Here is a 21,822-nt window from a genome sequence, read left to right as displayed (position 1 = left end):
ATGTACAAAATATTGTCAGAACATCTTTTTCCACTTGGATGCATCCTTTGCTGTTATACATTGTAGCTGAAAAGCTGATCCATACATTTGCGTTCTCCTGACTTGACTACTGCAATGCTCTGCTTGCTGGTGTACCTAAATTCACTATTAATTGACTACAATATTGTACACAATTCTGCAACCAGAATCCTCACTAGGTCCAGCACAAGTGACCATATTACCCCCTATCCTGGAGTCTTTGCACTGGCTACTTGTCAGATATTGCATAGACTTTAAGATCATCTGGTGCACCTATAAGGTTCTGCATGGCTTGGCACCCCATTATCTGTCTGAATTTTAATCTACTTACTCCCCACTCTTGTAACCTCCGCTCCACAAAATCTGGTCTTCTGTGTATCCCCCCTACTGACCTACACTCGATAGGAGACAGAGCCTTCTCCTGCTATGTTCCAAAACTCCGAAATTCGCTTCCAAGGAACATCAGAGAGTCATCTTCTCTAAACTCTTACAAATTAAATCTAAAAATGTTTTTCTTTAGACAAGCTTTCACTTAATTGTCCTTTTTTTTTACTGTGTGTTTCTTGTGTTTTCTTTGTAAAGCGCTTTATACATTGCCTGTTTTTCAGCAACCTACAAATGTGTACAATGCTATATAAAATCATCAAAACGTTTCTAAACCAAAAAAGCAAGAACAAGTGCACAATTTTTTATATGCATTAAAAAAGACCAACATTAAAGTTTAAATGATAACTTTTAATAACCTGAAACAACTGAGACAGAACATTGATAGATACAGTGTTAATCATGCACATTCACAAAATAAAAGACAAAGAACACTGCATTAAAAATAAATTAATAAGGAGAGAACAGAAATCCAGTGCCAAGAACTTCAAGTCTTTCTTTACTTGCTAATAGGACTGAAAACATGAGAATAATTATACATCAGCAACAAAACATATATTTATATAAAAAAACAAAAAAACAAAAAAAAAACCTGAGGCATGAACAACACAAACACCTAGAAACAACTTCATTCATGCAGCACCACAGTTCACAATTACAGCAGCGAAAAGTCAATGGCTGGAACATATTGTATCACATCCCTTTCCATTGATGCCAGAATGAAATAAAAAAAAATATATATAAACGAAAAACATTAAATTAAAACACGTGTTCTATTATGGCTTCTAGAGTGAAAATAAAAATCTGCACCAAACAAAAAAAAAAAATAAGTACCTAATATTTACATAAAAGGGCACAAAATGTTTACAAAGTTACCCAAAAAGATATAAAGAAAAATCAGCGAATGAGACGAATCTGGTGTAAAAATGTTAAGAAAAAAAAAAAGAAAATGACAGACTCATATTTCTCAATGCATACAGTAGTAAAGCATAGTGCAAGCTTCCAAATCAACTAAAAAACAGTTATAGGGTTCACATTAGTCAAATATAACCATAAAGCATCATACTTTAAAAATATTAACTCGTGCAGACAGAGAAGTAGTACACTCAACACAACCACAAGAGTTTTCAGTAAGTCACAGAAGATAAATTAACCTAGAGGACAAGTGAAGTTATATTCAGAAAGTCACACACAAGCTGGACATGGAGGAATGGGGTTGAACAACGTAAAATCAATCCAGTCATAGGTGGTATTTACTTATTTAAATGAGAATCAAGTCTGCAAATAAGCAACGTGGCTTTTTCCGACACAGTCAAATACATTACATCAATATTCATTAGTATGTTCATATTTATCGACCTTCAAACCATGTAAAATGTACTAAAAAAACCTAAACAGAATATGTTGAGGGGATCTAAGTGTAAATAAAAAACAAATTCACAAATTTAAGAAAGTTATTTAATATCTGAATAAATAAAATACCCAAGCTGGTGTAAACGATTTAAATCAAATTTAGTAGACAAACTCCAATTTAAACTATATATTGATGAGATGTAATTAATTGGCACCAGCAGAATCATAATAATAGGTACTTACATCTTAGTAAATACAAACACATTTTATTAATCATATAAATGTGTAATGCTTTTTAAAACTATTTAAAGCTATTTACTAAAACTATAAAATTAAAAATTGAAATGTATCTTGTATTTTTTCCCTTATAGAAGCACAAGCAATCATTAAGTTAGCTTTCTATAGACATAACCTCTCAGGCAAACATATATATATATAAAAATTATTGGTTTTCAAATAAATGTAGTCAATATAATCTCAAGTATTCCCATCATATTTATAAATATTTGGAAATATTCCTCAAAGTCTTGGGTAAATTCACATGATAATTATATATGCAAAATATTAAATATCGGTGTATGTTTTAATGAATGCTAATAGCAAAGTTAGGAAATAAATGTAGTACTAATGAAGGTTAAAGGAAAGGTATTACCGTAAATGCATGGCAATTATTTTGCAAAGATTAGCAGAGATTTTGACAATTGTCAGTTTAAATGATACACATTTGATTACACGATAAAACAAATGAGGATAACTGCAAAACTATGCTTTAAATTCTTTTGGAAAAAAAAAAAAAAAAAAGTTAATTTCTGCAGAATGGGAACCAACACATAGAATTTTCCAGAATATGCAGGCACTTTATTTTAAATATTATTCAGTGTATTTAATCTGGGTTTTTGGTGAGAAAAGAATCACGTGGACCAACTGCATACAACTAAATAATTGAGTATTAAAAGATCACACCATCAAAATTATTATTCAGTGTTTTGAAATATTCCCTAAACTATAGACAATTGCATGAATAACTGGCTGTGCACACATTTTTACCAAGAAATGTGTGCCCATTAAGGAGGAGAGTTGGGTTGGCAATATTACGGGAATTAGCAAGAGTTTCTTGGTGCACAGAATAAGTTGATGTGGACCTTAGTAAAAAGAACACAAACAGCTAACATAATAGAGCTTTTTTTTTTTTTTTTCAACTGAGGATTCCAGTGCTTTTCACTTTTAATAAGTGCAGCAGTCTGCAAATGTGTAACACAACTTGATTATTTTTGGCTTGGTGCCATTTTTGATAGATGTATACAGACTAAGATAATTGGGAGGAGAAGCCTACACACTAGAAAAGGAGGTTGTGGGCATCATGTTTTTAAGATCAGTTCTGAAGGTCTAGAAAAATGTTGGTGGAGCAGTAGCTGCTTCTATAGATGGCTGAAATATGAGCAGTACTATACAGGCCCGAAGAGTTGCCTGCACATACCTTCAAATGACTGCTGTGTCATCTCAAACACCCCTAATACCACACTGCTTTTCAATGAAAATTTCAACACTTGCTACTCTTAGGCCCGCCTTCCCCTTCCTATGCAGATGGGCAGCCTTTTACTTTCCAGTAGGAAATTGTGAAAGTGGGAGGGTAGCCAATGAACAATAAAAGCAGTATCAAAATTTTCATAAAGTGGTGCAGGATTTGGGAATTGCCAGATGTGGAAGCAGCCATTTCAAGGTATGTAAAGGCACATCTTGGTTCCTGCTAGCTATTGCTGTAAACGTTTATTGGAGTTTTACAGGTAAAAAATATACATTTTAATTTTGCAGGTCTGAGCTTAGCAGCTGTGTAAACTATGCATATCAATGTTGAATGTTTTTAATAAGCAAATCATTTTAGTTTTGAGTATACCATTAACTTGAATTAGATACACCCAGACAAACTGTATGGGTTGCCATTTTGCCAATTCCAATGCATTTCCAAGGGCATTTTGAAATGCTGTAGAACTCAGGGCCAAGGGAAGCTACTGTACTTAGCTTGTAATATTTTTGTATACATTAGCTTGATGTGATCAGACCCCAAGTCAAACAAAATCCAGGTTTAAACCATGTTGCATTTGACCAGCGTGCATACATTGACACACATGTGGTCGTGTTGGCTATATAAATAAAAAGTCGGTCCATAGAAGAGTAAAGCAGAGAGCTATGGGACCAAGGCAAGTAATGCTTACAAATAGTGGGTGAGAGTGGTGAGAGTGTACCTGTGCATAATGCCTGAGCCCGGGATTCTCCCATGGAGGATATGGTTAGTATCAGTAATATCAAAGGCGAGCCCAAAGCTACTACAGACATATGGGGGGGGGGTGGGGGAGAAAGAAGAAGCGGAGCAAATGACAGGAAGAAAAGAACTGCAAACCACACAAGCATGATGCAAGGCAAGCAAAGTGGCTGCTAGTTACTCCAGCAAATGCAGCCATACATGGAAAGTATGAGAAGGAGAGGGACCGCAAAGTGTGAAACAGTAAGCACAATTTATAGACCCTGCAAAGTTTATAGATGCTCCCAGTCAGAGGGGAGGAGATGTTCAGCGACATGCTGCCTGGCCAATCACAACCTTAAACACAGCACAGTGGGTGCAGCATAGCAATAAACAAGTGTACTATTTGTTATGTACATATGGGCAGTCTATGGAGACTAAACTATTCCTTAAAGTCAATAAGTACACCAAAAATGCTACTTACAAACAGGCACTGTTAGGATTAAACTACATTGCATGTGCCATTCTTTTGAAGACAATACACTGGCTAAATCTGGGGATAAGAAATGATAAAGCTCCAGACAGAGAATATGTGATTTTCCTGTGCTCAGGTCACAGGATGCCTCTCCTGTGTGGATCAAGGATGTGTTATTCTCCATAGGTGGACAAAGTGACATTTCTTTCTCCTATATAAAACAGGACAGGATTGGCTTGTGTAGGGTGGCAGAACTACATATACTATTACCATTCCGTTCAGTACCATTCTGTTCCACCTCCAGTCCTCACTTCCTTCCAAGAAATCTAACCTTTAGTGAGGGTTCTATGGTGGCCCCGGAAGTGATTTCATCTCTTTCATAAATACATTTTTCTTCATGTAAACTTTTCCTCACTATAATAGTGCAAAGAAGAAAGTAGGGATATTTTAGATCTTGACTAATATGTACAGAATGTACAAAACCCCTATAAGCAGTAATGTTCTTTTTTGTTGTAAAGTGAGCTATTGTATGCATCAACTCAATAAAGAGTTCCACTGACAAATATGATAAAAATCTTGACTCAATCCGCTAACTACAATATGCAGAACATAAAACAAGTCTTCAATTTACACTGTAAGATGACCAAGTGCAGTTGAATGATTTACAAAGTGATATACAATTTCTCCTTTTTTAAGTCACCAAGGAAGTCAACAATTGTAAGAAAAAAAAAGTAAAAACAAAACGAAAAACAAACAAATGAAAAAGAAACAGCAATGGAGAAGGATGCAGAAGATTTTACCATTAGTGCAAATGTGCCACACAGCAGGAGATATTTCAAAGAAAGGAAACATAAAACACTACAGTATCACATTATGAGGATCATAGGTGTTAACAGAAATGCATCAACGCTTGCATCTTGAAACACACAAGAAAGCAGGAGGGCAGCATTCAAATTTTTACTCAGCAAGATAAACAGAACAGCATGAATAAGGCTGAAGGTGTAAAATGTCACAGATAATAAAAACAAGTGCCCTTCCAGCAAATGAACGGAGCCTACAAACTGGTTCCACATTTTCTTGCTCACTTTTGAACAATACACATAGTACTGCTCTTTAGGTCTTGAAAGACTCTAGCAGTCAATAAAAACTCGTCGACTTCTTTGGCAAACGTATTTATTAAAATAGTTTGACACGCAACCCTCCAGAACGACGCAAGCAGTGGTCATGTGGCTTTGCACGCCTTATGGTTTCGTGTTCTCAAACTCTAGTTGAATTTCCCAGCTGGCACATCAGTCTTGTAGAATGATGCTCTTTGATGGTGAGGATGTAGTAAACTTGCTGGTTACTAAGGCAGCAAGAGATCCTTACTAATCAATAATACTGAAACACCTTCCTGGCTAAGCCAAGGCTTATCGCAAGTATTAGTCTTTAAGCCTAAACTAATTTTTATGGTTGCTTGGATATCAACAACTTGTTTTAAGTTGGATTTTTTTTTTTTTTTAATTGTGAGACAGTTTTCACCACAGATCTTTTAGAACCTAAATAGTAACTTTTTCAAGGATGTATTTTTCAAGTCTCCTCCAGTGCACAGATGTTTCACCATTCCTCTGGCTTCTGTTTTGTGGTGTCATATGCTCTTACCACTTCAGACTGTGAAACAATACCATTTTCATCCTGGGAGAAAGCATAACCATCTGTGGAACAAAAGATGAGGGATAAATAGTTAGTGGGACACTTACTAAAATTGGCTATTGAACCTAGATGGGTAACATGGAAAGTAGGGATAAATCAGCAAGGATGACACAATGTTTAAACGCATCAGAACTCATTTATAATTCCTGATTTTGGCTGTTTCTGAAAATGCCAATAATCAAGCAAAATCACTACTGTTCAAGGAATGTGAGAACTTGGTAGGATTAGTGCAAATCCTCCTAACTACTCCAGTCCTCAGAACTTCCAATGGCAAATGTTTTCATATTTCCAAGCAAAGGTACAGATGTATTATTTAGTGAAATTGTATTCAAAACCGTTACCTCAACTTTTTTTTGTTGTTAATAGTTTCTGATTAATATGGGTAACTCCAGAGGCTGGAATTGAACTCCAGAGGTCAGTGCTTCTCAGAGTTGTTCCCTGGTAGTAGACCGAAAAGTCCCATGATTTATGTGACAAGGGTTTCCAAACTTTCTAAACACAGGGCCAGTTTACTGTCCTTCAGACTTTAGGGGGGCAGGACTCTGACCATTGGGAGCAGAAAAGGTCCTAATGTCAGTTAGAAAAAACAATGTCCCATCATTGGTGCCATTAGGAAGAATTGTGCCTCATCACTGGTGTCATTGGGCCCCATTATTGGTGTCATTAGGAGGAATTGTGCCTCATGGTTGGTGTCATTGGACGAAATTGTGCCCCATCATTGGTGTCAGTGAAGGGATTTGTGCTCCATTGTTGGTATCCGTGGAGGAAATAGTGCCCCAAGGGCCAGACAACAAAGCAAAGGGAAGCAGTTTGGAGACCACTGATTTATGATTTGTACTTGGTTAACAGGCTGCATTTAAAAAGCAATGATTCCCTACTATGATATCTTAGTGCCATTGTTATCCCTCACTTTACTAGTCTACCCTGATTCTAAAACAAGGTCAGGAGTCACCAATATAAGGGCACTCTACACCAATCAAACATTCTACAAGTGCTTTAGCTCATGCATAATTCAAGGAAGAAAGGTAAATATATCTTATCAGAACCATTAGCCAAATGGGGAAAGTTCATTGGATTTATGTGACAAGAATAGGTAGGCTTACTGGTGCAAAGAAACATGGAAAGGGCAAGTTAGTAAATGACCTATGTACAGAGGAGCATGACATTTAAAGCAATCCTAATTATAAACAGAGAATCAAGGGCATCCCTGCAAAGAAGAGTGATAATGCTTATCCTGTCCACGCCCAAAATCTCCTTGTTTCTTCAAGTGCTATGCTGGTTGAAATATTTTAGCTCCCGACACTTCTGAGAGTGTCAGGCCTTTGGTCCCCGGCTTCAGTCTACGACTGTTTCCTCTGTATTCTATGTCACTATAGGTCAGAGTAGCAATACAGTATATCTAGAGGAAAGAAGCACAGCATGCAGAAGGAGACCAGGCAGTGAACAATCCCAGAAGTGTGCCAGGTGCTGAAGACAGTCATTGCAGCTTGTGATCAGAGGACTGTAGCATGGGTATCAGGAGGTGTAAGTATTAACCCTTTCTTTGCAGGGATACCTTTAATTATCTGTTTTAAAAAGACAACAGTCACTTTACAGCACTTTTCATATGTTTAATCATAACTGTAAAACAGCTCATTAAGTGGGATGTAGACATGCAGATTAGCTGTGAACAACAGGCAGAGTTATTTGACCACCCTCACTTCCAGTACTGCAATCTCCTCCAATGTGGAAAATGAATGGCCCGTGTAATGCAAATGTTGTTCCTATTTGTCATAAAAAAATGTTGGTTGATACCAGGTTCAGAACCTTAGAAGAGCTTCCTGAAACTGTAGAAGTGCTTTAATCAGTCACATTACTTGCCAAAACAGGGCATGCATGTCCACTCCTAATTGAGATGCTCTAAGTTATTGTTCTATTGCAGGTCTTGCTGTGCATTTTGCTGTATTTGCAAACACAACAAAACGCATGCGCAAAAGAAAATGCACGGTTTTCAACACAACTAGTTTACAATGCCTTGCATTGCAGAGCGTTCAGAAAGTCCTGCTTGTTTCTGCATCTTGCCATTCAAATCAACTTGAAGTTCTGGTGTGAATGAAGCCTTGGTTTAACAGACTGCTTGTATAAGGTATATGGCATTCTTTTGCAGCAGATTTCATATGAAAAATACGAGTATAAATATAAACGGTTGTTTTCTAGAAGTACTGTGTGGCAGTAATAAGGAACTTACGGAGCAGGTTCTGCTGAACAGATTCTGAACGATACATATTGACTGTATTCTTCTTGAAAACATTCTTCAGCAGTTGTGCTCTTTCTGTTAAACTATGTAACAGAAGATGTAAATGGTTAAACCATAGTTCATGAAAGTAAAAAAAAAAAAGTTCATGCACTTCTTGGTAAAATTCACACTAAGATTCAAGTTAAACATGCAATGTTGCTCAACTGTGACAATACATTTTTTCTGACATTACATTGCTGTTAGGTTTGTTTCAGATATATTTAGCACCGGCAACAGACATGGAGAGTGGCTGTATGTATAGATGGACAGACTGTGAGTGCAATACTTTGTAACATAATAAAGATATCCTTGTTATTACATACTGCACCATTGGAGTGTCCTGTTGTCTCCTTCATTAAGGGCGATTATCTCAGACCTCCAACAACCCCCCCTTAATCTCCCTGGCGGTCTAACTAATCAATATTTTTGAATGTCAAAGTGGTACAATGTTTTGCATGGAAATTTGTTGTTTTATATTGTAGGCCTGTAATTCTTAGGAATAACTCACTTAAATCTGTCCAAACAAGAGTCTACAAAACATCCTGGTTATGATAAAAACACAAAATCATAAAATATAATATAATAAATTATAAACAATAATAATATAATAATAAAAAATGTAATTCAATAATGTCAGTGTCTGATGATGAATTTCCCCAAAAATCACTATTGTTCAATTCTGCATGTGATTCTAATTCCCTATCACTGTTCTCTAGCTGGTCTAAAACTGCTTTTGACTTAAAGGGACGCTTTTTGGACGCCATGGATGTTCTCAAGTTTCCAGGCAGAAAGAACAGTAAATGTGCAGACAGGTAAATGGACAAAGCACTAGGGACAAAATTTAGGTGTAATGGTTTGATGCAGTAATGTAATTTTGACAGATTACAATGTATTGTGTATATGTCATATTTTTTTTTAATTTCACACTGGTTCCACCCCCCGTGCATCCCGACGCAGGGAATGGAACCCGGAAGACGAATGCCGGCATTGGCCAGGGGACACAGCGGGAGGACATGGCAGGACAAGGTAGGCATTGGGGGGAAAGCAAGAGAAGCACTATGGAGTAATTCCGAGTGTGGCTTGGGGTTACTGCTTTTGGTACTGAAAATTAACCCCAAGCTACACTCAGGATTACCGCTAGGAAGGTTAAAGGGACCGGATCCCATATCTGGCTTGATGCTGTTTTAAAGTACAAAGATGTTTGGCCATTTCTACAAGGCTAATGATCGGGAGAGTGAAGGAATCCTTACTGATGTGGCATTATGAAGCGCAATTTGATTTCTCTCAGGTGACAGTTCTGGGAGTACTGAGGTGACACCACCTGCATGGTTAGAGCTCTAATAAAAAGTTCCTTTTGCCTTCTTTTAGCTCAACAAGTTTACCATCAGTAAAAACTGAAAGTGGTGGAATTTTATCTTTTTAATCCTCACTTTTTCTTGCTAATGCTTTCACCCGCAAATCTCAATTTTGATTGCTTACCATTAAGTAGATTCTTACACCTAAGCAGACAACCCCTTTATTAGAAAAGAAATGCTGCATCACCACCTGATCTGTGGGGCTCTAAAGCCATTCTAATGTTTTTGGCAATATATTTTTATCAGCAATAACTGAACTAAATCTATCCATGTCTCTAGCATTACTCCCACACTGAAATTATGGGGCAGGCTATCTGCCTTCTTGAATTGGTAAGCGAGAACAATACTGTATAATACGTTTATGCACTCTGTACAGAGTGCAAAAGGCTTTACAAATAATTACAATGAAAGTGACTCATTTCATTTCTCATGCTATCCCATCTAACAGGAACTGTGCATAGAGGCTGTTGTAAGCTCTTCATAGCCCCCCCATCACAGATCAGCAGCAATCCCTACATAGCAGCTGTGAAAACTGTAAAAATCAGGTTGATGGTCTTTCATCCCTCCTTTCCTCACTGGTATTTATTTATTTTTTCTATTGGCAAACGACATTTAAAAGATATAAAAAAAACAGCCAAATAGGAAAGGAGAAAATGTAATTGTATCCTGGCAGACTAAACAAAGACTACAATTCAGACTTTTGGGAGCAACTTGCTCAACAGACTGAAAAGGTACACAACTGGATGTATGGTTGCTCATCGCCATGCAATGATGATGAACATGTTGGCAAGTCTTTGTAAGGGATAACTAGCTCTGTCAATGTCAGAAGTGCCTGACTCCTAGGGCTATCACTAGAGAACCTATGTGTAATATCGTATTAGTCAGGTCTGGGGGGTTCATGGCCAGGCTCAGTCAAAGTCTATTGATTCAAAACAAAGTCCATTGGATGTGATATGTAGAAGGTGGAAAAATAAAAACATAACTTGGTTTCCAACACAGTTGAAAAAAGCACCTTCAAAAAGTGGTTTATAAATACACAAAGTACACTGCTCAAAAAAATTAAAGGAACACTTTTTAATCAGAGTATAGTATCAAGTCAATTAAACTCCAGGGATATTGATCTGGTCAGTTAGGTAGCAGAGGGGGTTGTTATTCAGTTTCAGCTGTCTTGGTGTTAATGAAATTAACAACAGGTGCAGGAATAGTTTTACAGGTGGAAGCCACTGACTTTTTTGCTACTCATCTTTTCTGACTGTTTTTCACTAGTTTTGCATTTGGCTAGGGTCTGTGTCACTATTGGTAGCATGAGGCGATACCTGGACCCTACAGAAGTTGCACAGGCAGTCCAACTCCTCCAGGATGGCACATCAATACGTGTCATTGCCAGAAGGTTTGCTGTGTCTCCCAGCACAGTCTCAAGAGCATGGAGGAGATATTCCAGGAGACAGGTAGTTACTCTAGAAGAGCTGGACAGGGCAGTAGAAGGTCCTTAACCCATCTGCAGGACCATTATCTGCTCCTTTGTGCAAAGACGACCAGGATGAGCACTGCCAGAGCCCTACAAAATGACCTCCAGCAGTTCTCTAGTGTGAATGTCTCTGACCAAACAATCAGAGAAAGACTTCATGAGGAGGGCCCGACATCCTCTAGTGGGCCCTGTGCTCACTGCCCGGCACCACAGGAGCTCGATTGGCATTTGCCATTGAAAACCAGAACTGGCAGGTCTGCCACTGGTGCCCTGTGCTTTTCACAGATGAGAGCAGGTTCACCCTGAGCACATGTGAGCGACGTGAAAGGGTCTGGAGAACGTTATGCTGCCTGTAACATCATTCAGCATGACCGTTTTGGTGGTGGGTCAGTGATGGTCTGGGGAAGGCATATCCATGGCGGGACGCACAGACCTCTACAGGCTAGACAATGGCACTATGGCTGTCATTAGGTATCGGATTAAATCCTTGGACCCATTGTCAGACCCTATGCTGGTACAGTGGGTCCTGGGTTCCTCCTGGTGCATGACAATGCCTGGCCTCATGTGGTAAAAGTATGCAGGCAGTTCCTGGAGCATGAAGGAATTGATACCATTGAATGGCCCCCGCGCTCAGCTGACCTAAATGCAATACTGGGACATCATGTTTTGGTCCATCCGACGCTGCCACATTGCACTTCAGAATGTCCAGGAGCTCAGTAATGCCCTGGTCCAGATCTGGGAGGAAATGCCCAGGACACCATCCGTCGTCTCATTAAGAGCATGCCCCAACATTGTCAGGCATGCATACAAGCACGTGGGGGGCATACAAACTACTGAGCACCATTTTGAGTTTCTGCAATGACAATGACTAGCCTGCTCCATCATTTTTTCACTTTGATTTTTGGAGTGTCAAACAATGGGGCATCCTTACATTCATAACACATTACCCAGTCCATATCAGTATAGATATTCAGCATGATATTTTTCCCCATTGAGATCTGATGTGTTTTCAAAGTGTTCCTTTAATTTTTTTTGAGCAGTGAAGTACTACATATGGAAGACTAATGGTTTACTACAATAGTGGGTTACTATATTTTTAGTAACCTATAACTACTTAAAAGAAAGCAAAAATAGCTCGTCTAAAATCAGCACACAATCAGAACAACATACTCTTTCTAAACAACCCACTTTAAATACTTTCCATAATTTGCCGTGTTAGTTATTGTTTCAAGTAAATCCATACACCCTGCACTTGTTACCATTACACAAGTCTTCCTTATGTATTTCTTGTCTTTTCTTTTTGTGTGTTGGAATTCTGCATATAGTGTTAAACTAAGTATTACCCTTATTTCAGAATAATTGTCCACCAAAACACCAGTACTATAAATTTAATGATTTTAAAATCTACATTTTACGTTTCTATAAAATGTCCTATTTCACAGCTTTGAGTTGACATCTTTGTTATAAATTTACAAATTAATTCTGGCAATTTGGAGCAGCAGAAAATGATAAATTAGACAACTCACAAATACTGTGTTTTTTTAGCACTATTAGGAAGTGATTTAAATATTTAAACTTTTGCATTCTATTTCATTTATCTGCTATCAATATATAAACAGTTACAAGGGAAAAAAAAAAAAAAGTTCTCTGCTCAAGATTCAAAGGCTCTATATCTATGACTTGGCATGGTAACTATTGTTGAAAGTTTTATAGCAAAAACTACGTTAAATTTAGATTGTTTGTAATGTCCCTAACTGTGCCTGTTCTGGAATAGGCATACTATTGGGATAGTAAACCTGGTAAATTGACTGAACGTTTTATCCACTAGAAATCACATCATGCTTAGGTTACTGTGCTTGCAAGTTTTCAACCATAACAAATATTTTATCAAAATAACTACTGTTAATCAGTTCTTGGCTGACTTTATTAGCAACTGCGTGAAATAATGTACATGAAACAACAATGATGCATCTTACCTTTTGCCATGTACAACAGCCCCAGGATCTTGTGATTTAGCCTCAAGTTCCTGAACTTCGTCAACCAAGTTCTTAAAACCAGTTCTTTTGACCCTTAATTTTAAAAAGATTATAAATATAATAATAATAAAAAATAAAAATATAAAGTTACCTTTGTCGATAGTGTAACTAATCAGTTAACGAACATAATTTGTTTCTTGAACACTTGAACATATCCAATTTTACTCATTAAGAACAAGATTTGCAAGAAGAGTGCAGTAATACTTACGCTTTATAAAACACATCAAACAGCAGTGATGTTACAGGAATGAGGAAGAGGCCCATCCAAAAAAGACCAGAACTAAACATCATATCTGCCTACAAGAAACACAAGTGATATTATGCACATTTTTCTGCCTGGCTGTAATGTTTGAAATCAGCTTTTATTATGAAAATCACTTTAAATGAAGCACAGATCATAGGATTGATTTCTAAATAAATCAAAATTAAAAATGTCGAATAATATTGCTTCCCTACTCCACAATTTTAGAAAATCCACAAACTGCAGACAGAGTTTTCCTTTTTAAATGTTTAATATTTATCTTGATATAGTGCAGAATGTATTTATATAAGAACATTCAGAACAGATGAACTATAGCTGTTCTGTGCTTAATAAAACCACATCTGCCATGTCTTGGTAATTAGGAGATTAAAGACGCATACTATTTTCTGGGATGGGTGAGATCATTCCTATGATTCTAGGGCTCTATGACTTCAATGCTCCTAATAACATTTTTTTTCTTCTTAAGATCTGCTGTGATTAAGTCGCAAAACACACAGACAACAGGATCTATTCCTAGCTCTCCATTATCTATGTCTCAGAGAAAACAGAATGTATTATTTATTCACTAAAGGCTGCAAAATCATACTCAATGCTTAAAAGCAATTGAAGTTTATTTTAATAAAATTTAAAGCTGACAAATTCTGATAAAAATATCTACCCCCATTGATTCATATATGATACAGTTAAAACATGGTGGCACCTAATGAACAATTTGAAAAGCATAAAAAAATTAAAGTAACAAAATAGTAATGGCAATTAAAGCAAGACTACATCTTAATATAAAGCAGCCAAAACACAAACTCTCCAAGCGCTGAGTTCAGCATGAGACATGTTAAGAGATTCCTGTGTTAATACAAGTTTGCCAATTAAAGATTTTCAGCATACCATAGAGTGTGAACACCCTTTAAGATTTATATGTCACTTGGTTGTGAACAAGATTAGCACCTAGGTAGATGCACAGGGGCAGACCGACCCAAAGTAGAAATCTATGTTTCTTCAAATACTTTTCAGGCACAGAGAAGTTAAAAGCTATCACAGAAGAAGAGACACCGTAGAGCACTGTGTAAAGTACAGTACTTATGGATGAAGGCTAATTCTGTAAAATTATGGTAGTTATATACAACAAAAGGCAGTACAGCAAATGCAAGCATGGTTTCCAATAATCAGGTTGCACAATGGGCAACCACAAGCCAATAGTAAGCATTTCCAAGAAATTAAGCGGTTTACTAATGAGCTCTGGGATTTAAAAAAAAAAATAAGATCTTCTAACAATTGCAGATCACTCCCTAAAGATAAAATATTTCACTGCATGTGCAGCTGAATTAAGTAGAAAGCTCCCGTAAAGCCCTGACAGCATGATTTAAGGGAGGATGAGTATAACTGTCAGTTTATTGGAACCCTCTCTCATTAACAGTACAGGGAAATAAGACGTCTGTCCATGATCAAAAAGACAGCAGTGACTCCTAAATTACCACAACAACTCAAGCCAACTCAAGGTGACTTTTCACTGTAGCACAAACACACAAGGCAAATTCTCTCTATTGCAACTGTGCAGAAAGAAAAAAAAAAAAAACTTTAAAAAGTTCAAGAAAATATCTGCTAATGACCACTTCCAACTTTTGCATGTGGTTAATATTGCCCAAGTTAGTAATATCATTATCATGATTATCATTAGTAATAGCATTACTTAGCCAATAAATATTAAAATTTGTACTTGCTATGTTTATGTCTGTGGCTAACAGGTCATTTTTCTGCTCCCAGCATATGTATTTATCATCGAAATACTTGTGATTTCCCTAAACCATCAGGTCCTCATGTGCACCATGTAGGTCTACCAGGTGCTACGAACCGATGAGGCAGACTGAAAACAGTTACCTTTATGGGATGCAGGAGTTTGTAGCGCAGTGTTTCCACAAAAGGATTTCCTATATCCTGGCCACCTTGTTTCTAACATGTATAATGGAGCTGAGGCAGTATTGGAGGCCCAAGGATGTTAATACTGACCATTGTAATGCTAACTATGAATGGACAGGCAAGTGGAGCCACTATTCAGCCTAAACGCTCTTTTGGCTTTGCAAATGAACATGAGTTGGGGGAGGTGAGAAGATTTTCTTCCTGCATCATATCTGAAAGGCTGTCAGATTTTTTTTCCTTGTTGAATTGCTGAGTTAATCCAAACTTAAAAGATGTAAAGCTGACATTCGCATTAAAGACAGAAGGCTTCTTTGTATATTTTGGATCATGTGGGGGGGAGCAAAATCCCACAGAATTTCCTTCCTTTTTTTCCCTCAGCTACTCCTCTCGCTCTGTGGTAACCATTTTTGTTTGTAACTTTTCACATTTCTCTAGACACAAGCTGGTCAGCTGGGAAATGGCAAACCAATGCCTTGGAGACAATGGCAAAAACAGGAGCAGACTGTTCTAAGGATGGGCTCTGTCTGCCTGGGCTGTGTGGTTTACAAATTGTTCCTAATGTGTGAGATTTGCAGCCCATGCCAAGATTTCCCTTTCTTATGAACCAAATGGAATCTGCCACAAAAGTGGCTCTCGTGGGAATTCATAAGGACTCAGGAATGAGACTTAAAAAGCCTTAAATAATGGCCAAGCAGCCCCTGGGCAGAAAGAAAAGTCAGTCACATACATCTTGCATTAAATAAGGCAAGGTATTGCAGATGCAGTATTGCAGTCCTTCCCACTATATACATCGTAGAAGAGAGTGAAATAAATGAGCAATGTCTCAAAGTGGCATTAAAGGAGAATTCTAGAGAAGAGTGCAACGCCCAGCAAGAAAGATTTTATTGTGTACATATGACCAAACATTTTTTAGTTTTGCATACAGTAAAAATGTTTAGGAGCACTTATCAAATTGTTTTGCGGTCTGTGTCCCCGCAATGTAGTTTTACCCTTTGTTTGCCCTGATGCCCATTGTCAAAGACAAAAAGTGACGGAAAATCCAAAATGTTAGACATGTTAGCAGAACAAGAGGTAAGGGGAAAATCTTGCAACAAGAACACCTGCTCAGTTAACAACTGTGTCTCACTTTGCAGGGATTTTCTCTAGGACAGGAATTGAAATCTCTCTAGCAGGACCACAGACCGCAAAAACTGTCATAATGTTTAACCAACTCTATCCAAAATAATAATAATTAAAAAAAAAAAATTAAAAGGCTATATCCACATGTACACCAAGCACCAAAGTAATCAGACATCTTCATATGCAAATACAACTTGGAGCTTTATTACTGTTCACACCGTTTATGGATCACTGAGCAGAACTTACTAAGAACAGAGGAAAAGCTCACAGGATATGACAAATTGTTGTTGGATTTTGGACAATAACAGGATGAAATGAGCAGAATGAATGACAACCTAGGGCAAGGCCATTTTATTAAAAGGACAAAAATGACATTCATTTTGGATCTCCATTTAGGGAATGTTTTCTGAAAGAACATGTCTAAAGTCAAAAGATAACAGACTTTTATACAGGATAAATCTCCACTTTCCAGGTAAAAACCCAAAAGGTACCAGCTGTTAAGGTCTTCTAAAAGCATGAGTCTTAGATAGCAAAACTTGTACCTAAGTGACTAAAATTTGTCATCAGAACCGGAATGGAGGAGAAATCTTTCCCACTTTGGAGTGATTTCCTCTCGCTTCTTGTGGTCTCTGCGGAACAGGAAGTCAACAGAAATTTTCCCAATGGTTTTTATTTAGATACACTTTAAACAATAAGTTCACCTTACTACAAAAAATAATAAATGCACATTTTCTGCAGGTAAAAAAAAAGTGCATTTATTATTTTTTGTAGTAGGAGCCTGTAAAGCATTACACTGGTGATCACCAGATCGCTAATGTCATGCAGGTCTCCTGCAGACTGTTAGTGTATCTGCTTGCTCGTACATTCTGCACCAGCAAGCCGCCTACTTCTGACAGGAAGACTCAATGTACTACCACAGCGCCGTGGTAGTTCATTGAGCACTACAAGCCAACAGCCGCCAAGGCTGCCGGGACTTGAAGTCCATTCATTCACAGAACACTGAATGAATGACAAGGCCACGTGGGCAGAGCCAGGGGCTGCATCACTGGGAATGTTACCTGTTCCTTCCTAAAAAAGGGCTGCATAATCGGGAACGGGAGGAACAGCGGCTGCATGTTTTGGAACATGTAACATGTTTCCAAAGGTGAACTTATCCTTTAAATAACCATAAAATAAAAGTTGCATCAGAGAAAGAAGGATGCATGTAATAAAAGTGAAAAAAGTCTTACCTCTCCTGACATGTCAGGTGCTATAGGGATTGCTGGCCACAAAGAGGAGTAGACCCCAAAGAAAACAATCCAAAGTAGAATACTTCCCCATATAGCTATATGACTGAACTGTGAACAAAAAGCATTACTGTGTCATTTCACTGCCAAATCATTTTCAACAATGATGATAATACAAAGTTCAGGCAAAATATCAGTTTAAGTTTGTGGATGTGTCTTTGAATTTTTGGTAACTTCTTCCTACATTGTGCTCACCCTCTGTCTGCAAAAAATGTTCATTGTCAGTTGTCTTTGGGTTCTGAATAAATCAAAATCATCCTGATAATTTCCCATATCCCCCCAGAGTCTTTATTACAGATTACCATACTTCTGCTTACCCTCTTTCTGTCCTCTCGTATTATATGACTTGTCCCTGTGAACACCAACTGTCAGTGACTGACACAAGGCATCATGGCACATAATGAGGAAAGAAATTACCAGTTTTCTTACAGGAAAGGTATTAGGTAAAATATGAATAAAGAGGGAGTTTTTCCTTTAAACATAGAGATGCCTAATTTACCAATCACTTGCCAATTCGAGTATAAAAAAAAAAAAACTGCTTCTGCACCAAGAGTCAAAAAATTAAATCTAGACCAGAAATTTGTCTAAACCAGAAAACAGTCACAATCTTGATTTGTCACATTTAAAATACATTTTATCTAGAGCAGTTTTCAAATTCTAGACCCAGTTCACCTCATTTGAACCTCCCGTCTATGAGTACTAAATTCTAAAACTCATATATTGCAATAAGTAAAATAATAAGTGTCACAAATCCTCAAAGCTAAGGAATAAAAACTGATTTAGGAAAGTGTTTGCAATGTCTAAGAACTGCAGCTTTCTATATAAATGAGACACTGCAGAATCCAGTAGGCTCAGCGACTAATTGGAAATGTTATACGCGCAATTTAACACAAGGCTGTGGATAACATCAAGCTTAATTTCTAAAAGCTGAGCAGACCATAGTTTGTTCTGTTAGTGAGTTGACAATTTTCATACATGATTAAGATAGATTGTCATTGAGAGAAGCCAAGATTAACAAGGAAAGTTAAAAACGATATTAATGCAAACCACTTTTTAAAAAAGGATTCTGCCCATTTATTTTACAGAATTAAATATAACATGAGGTGTATAGAAAGACTATCCATGTTACAAGATGTACTGCTCTGCTATCAAGAAAGTTTGTAGAGGCTGCTTGTTCAGCCTGATCCATGGGAATTTGTTTTTCTGGTTCCCAACTCCCTTTACTGCCCCTAACCTTGGGTATAGTTTGCAAAATTTAAAATGTTCCATATTGTGCTGTCTTGTTCATTTAGCCCATACATGTCAAAGAAACAGTTGGTGACCACTGACTTTGGGCTGCACAGGGCCTTTTTTTTTTTTTTTTAAGTGTGTTAGAATAATTGCTGGATGGTGTAGGGAGTTTTGTGTGATGTGCTCTATGTTTTAAGAGGAACCCCAGTTGGAGAGGTGCTCCTTGATATATTTCAAGCATTTCTTTTAATTTTAGTTTTCTCTTTAGTTCTACTTTAAGTAACACTGGATGTGTAGTCTTATTGCATATTGTACAATGTCTTAAAAAAAAATAGTCTGCGGAGTTCAAGACTAAAAACATGTCAAAGATCACGTAAAAGATTTTTTAAACAAGCATTTGGTGAACTAAGCAAGTAGATAGATGTGTGACTCTATGGGTGAACAGAAGGACAAAGAGGCAACTTGGTTTAAGATTTCATGTCTACCCGGCCTTTCTGCCCCGTTCCTTCATTCATAGGAGCAATGAAACCAACTCTATAAATGGAGGGGACAGACCTTTCAATCATCCACTCCTCCTCCATGTATAGAGCTGTGGTACACCTTCTATGAATGGAGGAGCTGGGTGGAAAAGGTGGGCAAAGTCAGGCACTCTCGACAAGTGCCTATCACAGTTCTGTTAGCTGTATCAACCTCTTACAAACCAGATGATTATGGTGGGAAGGAGGGGGGAAGATTATCAATGGAGGAGAATTTCAGCTAATAGTGGAACGAGCAGCACAAAGAACACATCCTACTGACTGTAAGTAATGTCCCTTGTGTTGATTATTGTTTCTTGATTTCTGACTAAGACTTCGACTGTGTACATTTTTAACTAAAATTTCATGAATGTGTCAAAAGAAAAACAACTCAACCTTCCCAAGCTACTGTATGGAAATATGGAACAGTTTGTTGATGTGATTCTACAATAAAATATTCTTGTTCCAGCAGAGTAATGATTAGCATGTATCGTAAACTTAAATAACAATGCATGTTCTCCGTTTCACTGTACGGCATTAGGAAATGCTGATACATCCCCATGGATTAGCTGAAACATAGGAAATGACTGATCTACTTCTGTCTAACAAGCACTAAGGGACCTGACTTCAAAACTCTACAAGATATGGCTATTATGATTTGATCAAGCATAGTTTAGGCTTAGTGAAAGGACAGCTGAGAATTCAGCAGCACCTATCTTAAACACATATTCAACAGAATGTTAAATTTCTGCAAGCACAATCATTTACCCCCTTAGTTGCTCATGCATAGGTAGATCATGCCACCAAAGGATTTTCAGTGGGTGGCCAATCTGCAAAACAGATTAGACCATATATAATAACGCCTACCATATATTTGACATATATGGGTAGTTCAAGTGGGTCCCAAACATTCATGTTATGTAGTAGACTATAGAAACCGTTGGGCAATAGTGGCATACACACCACAGTGTGTTACGTTATGAGGACAGTTGGTTACGCTTCTGCATGTTATTTTCTAATTCTTTTTGTTTCCATTTGTGACTTTTTGTGAGTAAATATGCATTCACAGCACATACATGTATCCCAGTGTGTGATTTGTTCCTCATTATGTACTTTTTTATTCGTAGAGTGCAATCTCCCTCTCATGAGGAAGCCCTTCTGGGCGAAACATGCCATTGGCCCACCTATACATCTCTCTGCTGGGTAAACTGCTATAAGGGGGTTGTTGAATGGTGTTAGGTTGATGGAAGTTTTAATATTTATGTCATTGTTTTTAACACCAAGTGGCTTTTAGGAGCTTATGGATTTTGATCTTAAAGAAATTTGGATGTACATAAAACATTGAGTAGTTTTCTATTTTTCTCAGTGATTTTCCACCTCAAAAGTCCCATTTTCTACTATGTTCTGTTTTTTTTTTCCTGGCCATTAGGTATTAAGTGTTTTTCTCTCCATAACTGATTTTTATCCATTTGCAATGTGCCTTTGAACTTGCCAAAATATTTGACTACCCTAAGTGTCAATTCCTTGCATGTCATAACCCTTTCCTTTTCTGAGCATAATTATTTTCTGTGCTGACCCAGCTCCTCCTCCCCTCACATAACTGCTGGGGGAGTAGCAAATATCTGCTAGGGGGAGGAGCAAAGGCAAATACTATAACATGTCACATGGGTGACAGTTCTGAGTCTGCTAATATTACATCCAAGAGGGTGGTGTGCCGCAGCAGTGTTATGGCTTTCAGATGCCTACACAATCTGATAGGAATTTTTTTTTTTAAACAATGGCCTGGAGACAGGGTGTCTTTAGTATGTACAATGTATAAAAATAGACTATGATAAACATAATAAATAATTCCTGTAACATATCACTTTTTTTATATTATATTATTATACAAAACCTTTATTGATACAGAAAAAGTGATATTTCAGGCTTTGAATATTCTATTATTTTCCTTACCATGGTCCAATGCGAGGTTTCTAATCCTGCTTTCAGACACACAGTTATCACCACAAACTAAAAAGAAAATACAGAGTTATTTAAATGAATGTGTTAAAATTTTACTGGTTTCATTAGTAAATATTAGGACAGGAAGGGACACTCTATTCACGGTAATAATCGTGCTATTTTTGCATTTTAATGCTAGCACAGTTTACTCTAACACTAGCACACCTGGCTCATTCGACTTTTAAAATGACTTTTGTCCA

The 21,822-nt window shown here is 37.4% G+C and overlaps 1 protein-coding gene across 2 annotated transcripts in view; it reads right to left on the bottom strand.

The window, feature by feature from the left end:
- Positions 1 to 732: 732 nt before the first annotated feature.
- LOC149445239 (phospholipid-transporting ATPase IA) overlaps positions 733 to 21,822 on the bottom strand; it is a 146,985-nt gene continuing 125,895 nt past the window's right edge. For both annotated transcript variants that reach the window (XM_089653996.1, XM_089653995.1), the window contains 6 exons: positions 21,575 to 21,631; positions 17,820 to 17,927; positions 13,504 to 13,592; positions 13,236 to 13,328; positions 8,389 to 8,480; positions 733 to 6,163 (listed from right to left, as the gene is read on the bottom strand). In XM_089653996.1, the coding sequence (XP_089510122.1) occupies positions 6,066 to 6,163; positions 8,389 to 8,480; positions 13,236 to 13,328; positions 13,504 to 13,592; positions 17,820 to 17,927; positions 21,575 to 21,631 (537 nt within the window). In that variant the 3' untranslated portion in view covers positions 733 to 6,065. The remainder of the gene's footprint in view (positions 6,164 to 8,388; positions 8,481 to 13,235; positions 13,329 to 13,503; positions 13,593 to 17,819; positions 17,928 to 21,574; positions 21,632 to 21,822) is intronic.

The sequence above is a fragment of the Staurois parvus genome, unplaced genomic scaffold, assembly GCF_062004578.1.
Source record: "Staurois parvus isolate SC_StPar_1 unplaced genomic scaffold, SC_StPar_1.0 ptg000734l, whole genome shotgun sequence".
In the NCBI taxonomy this organism is placed as follows: Eukaryota; Metazoa; Chordata; class Amphibia; order Anura; family Ranidae; genus Staurois; species Staurois parvus.
The sequence above is the reverse complement of the archived record's forward strand: the minus strand, read 5'-3'. Positions and strand labels throughout refer to the sequence as shown.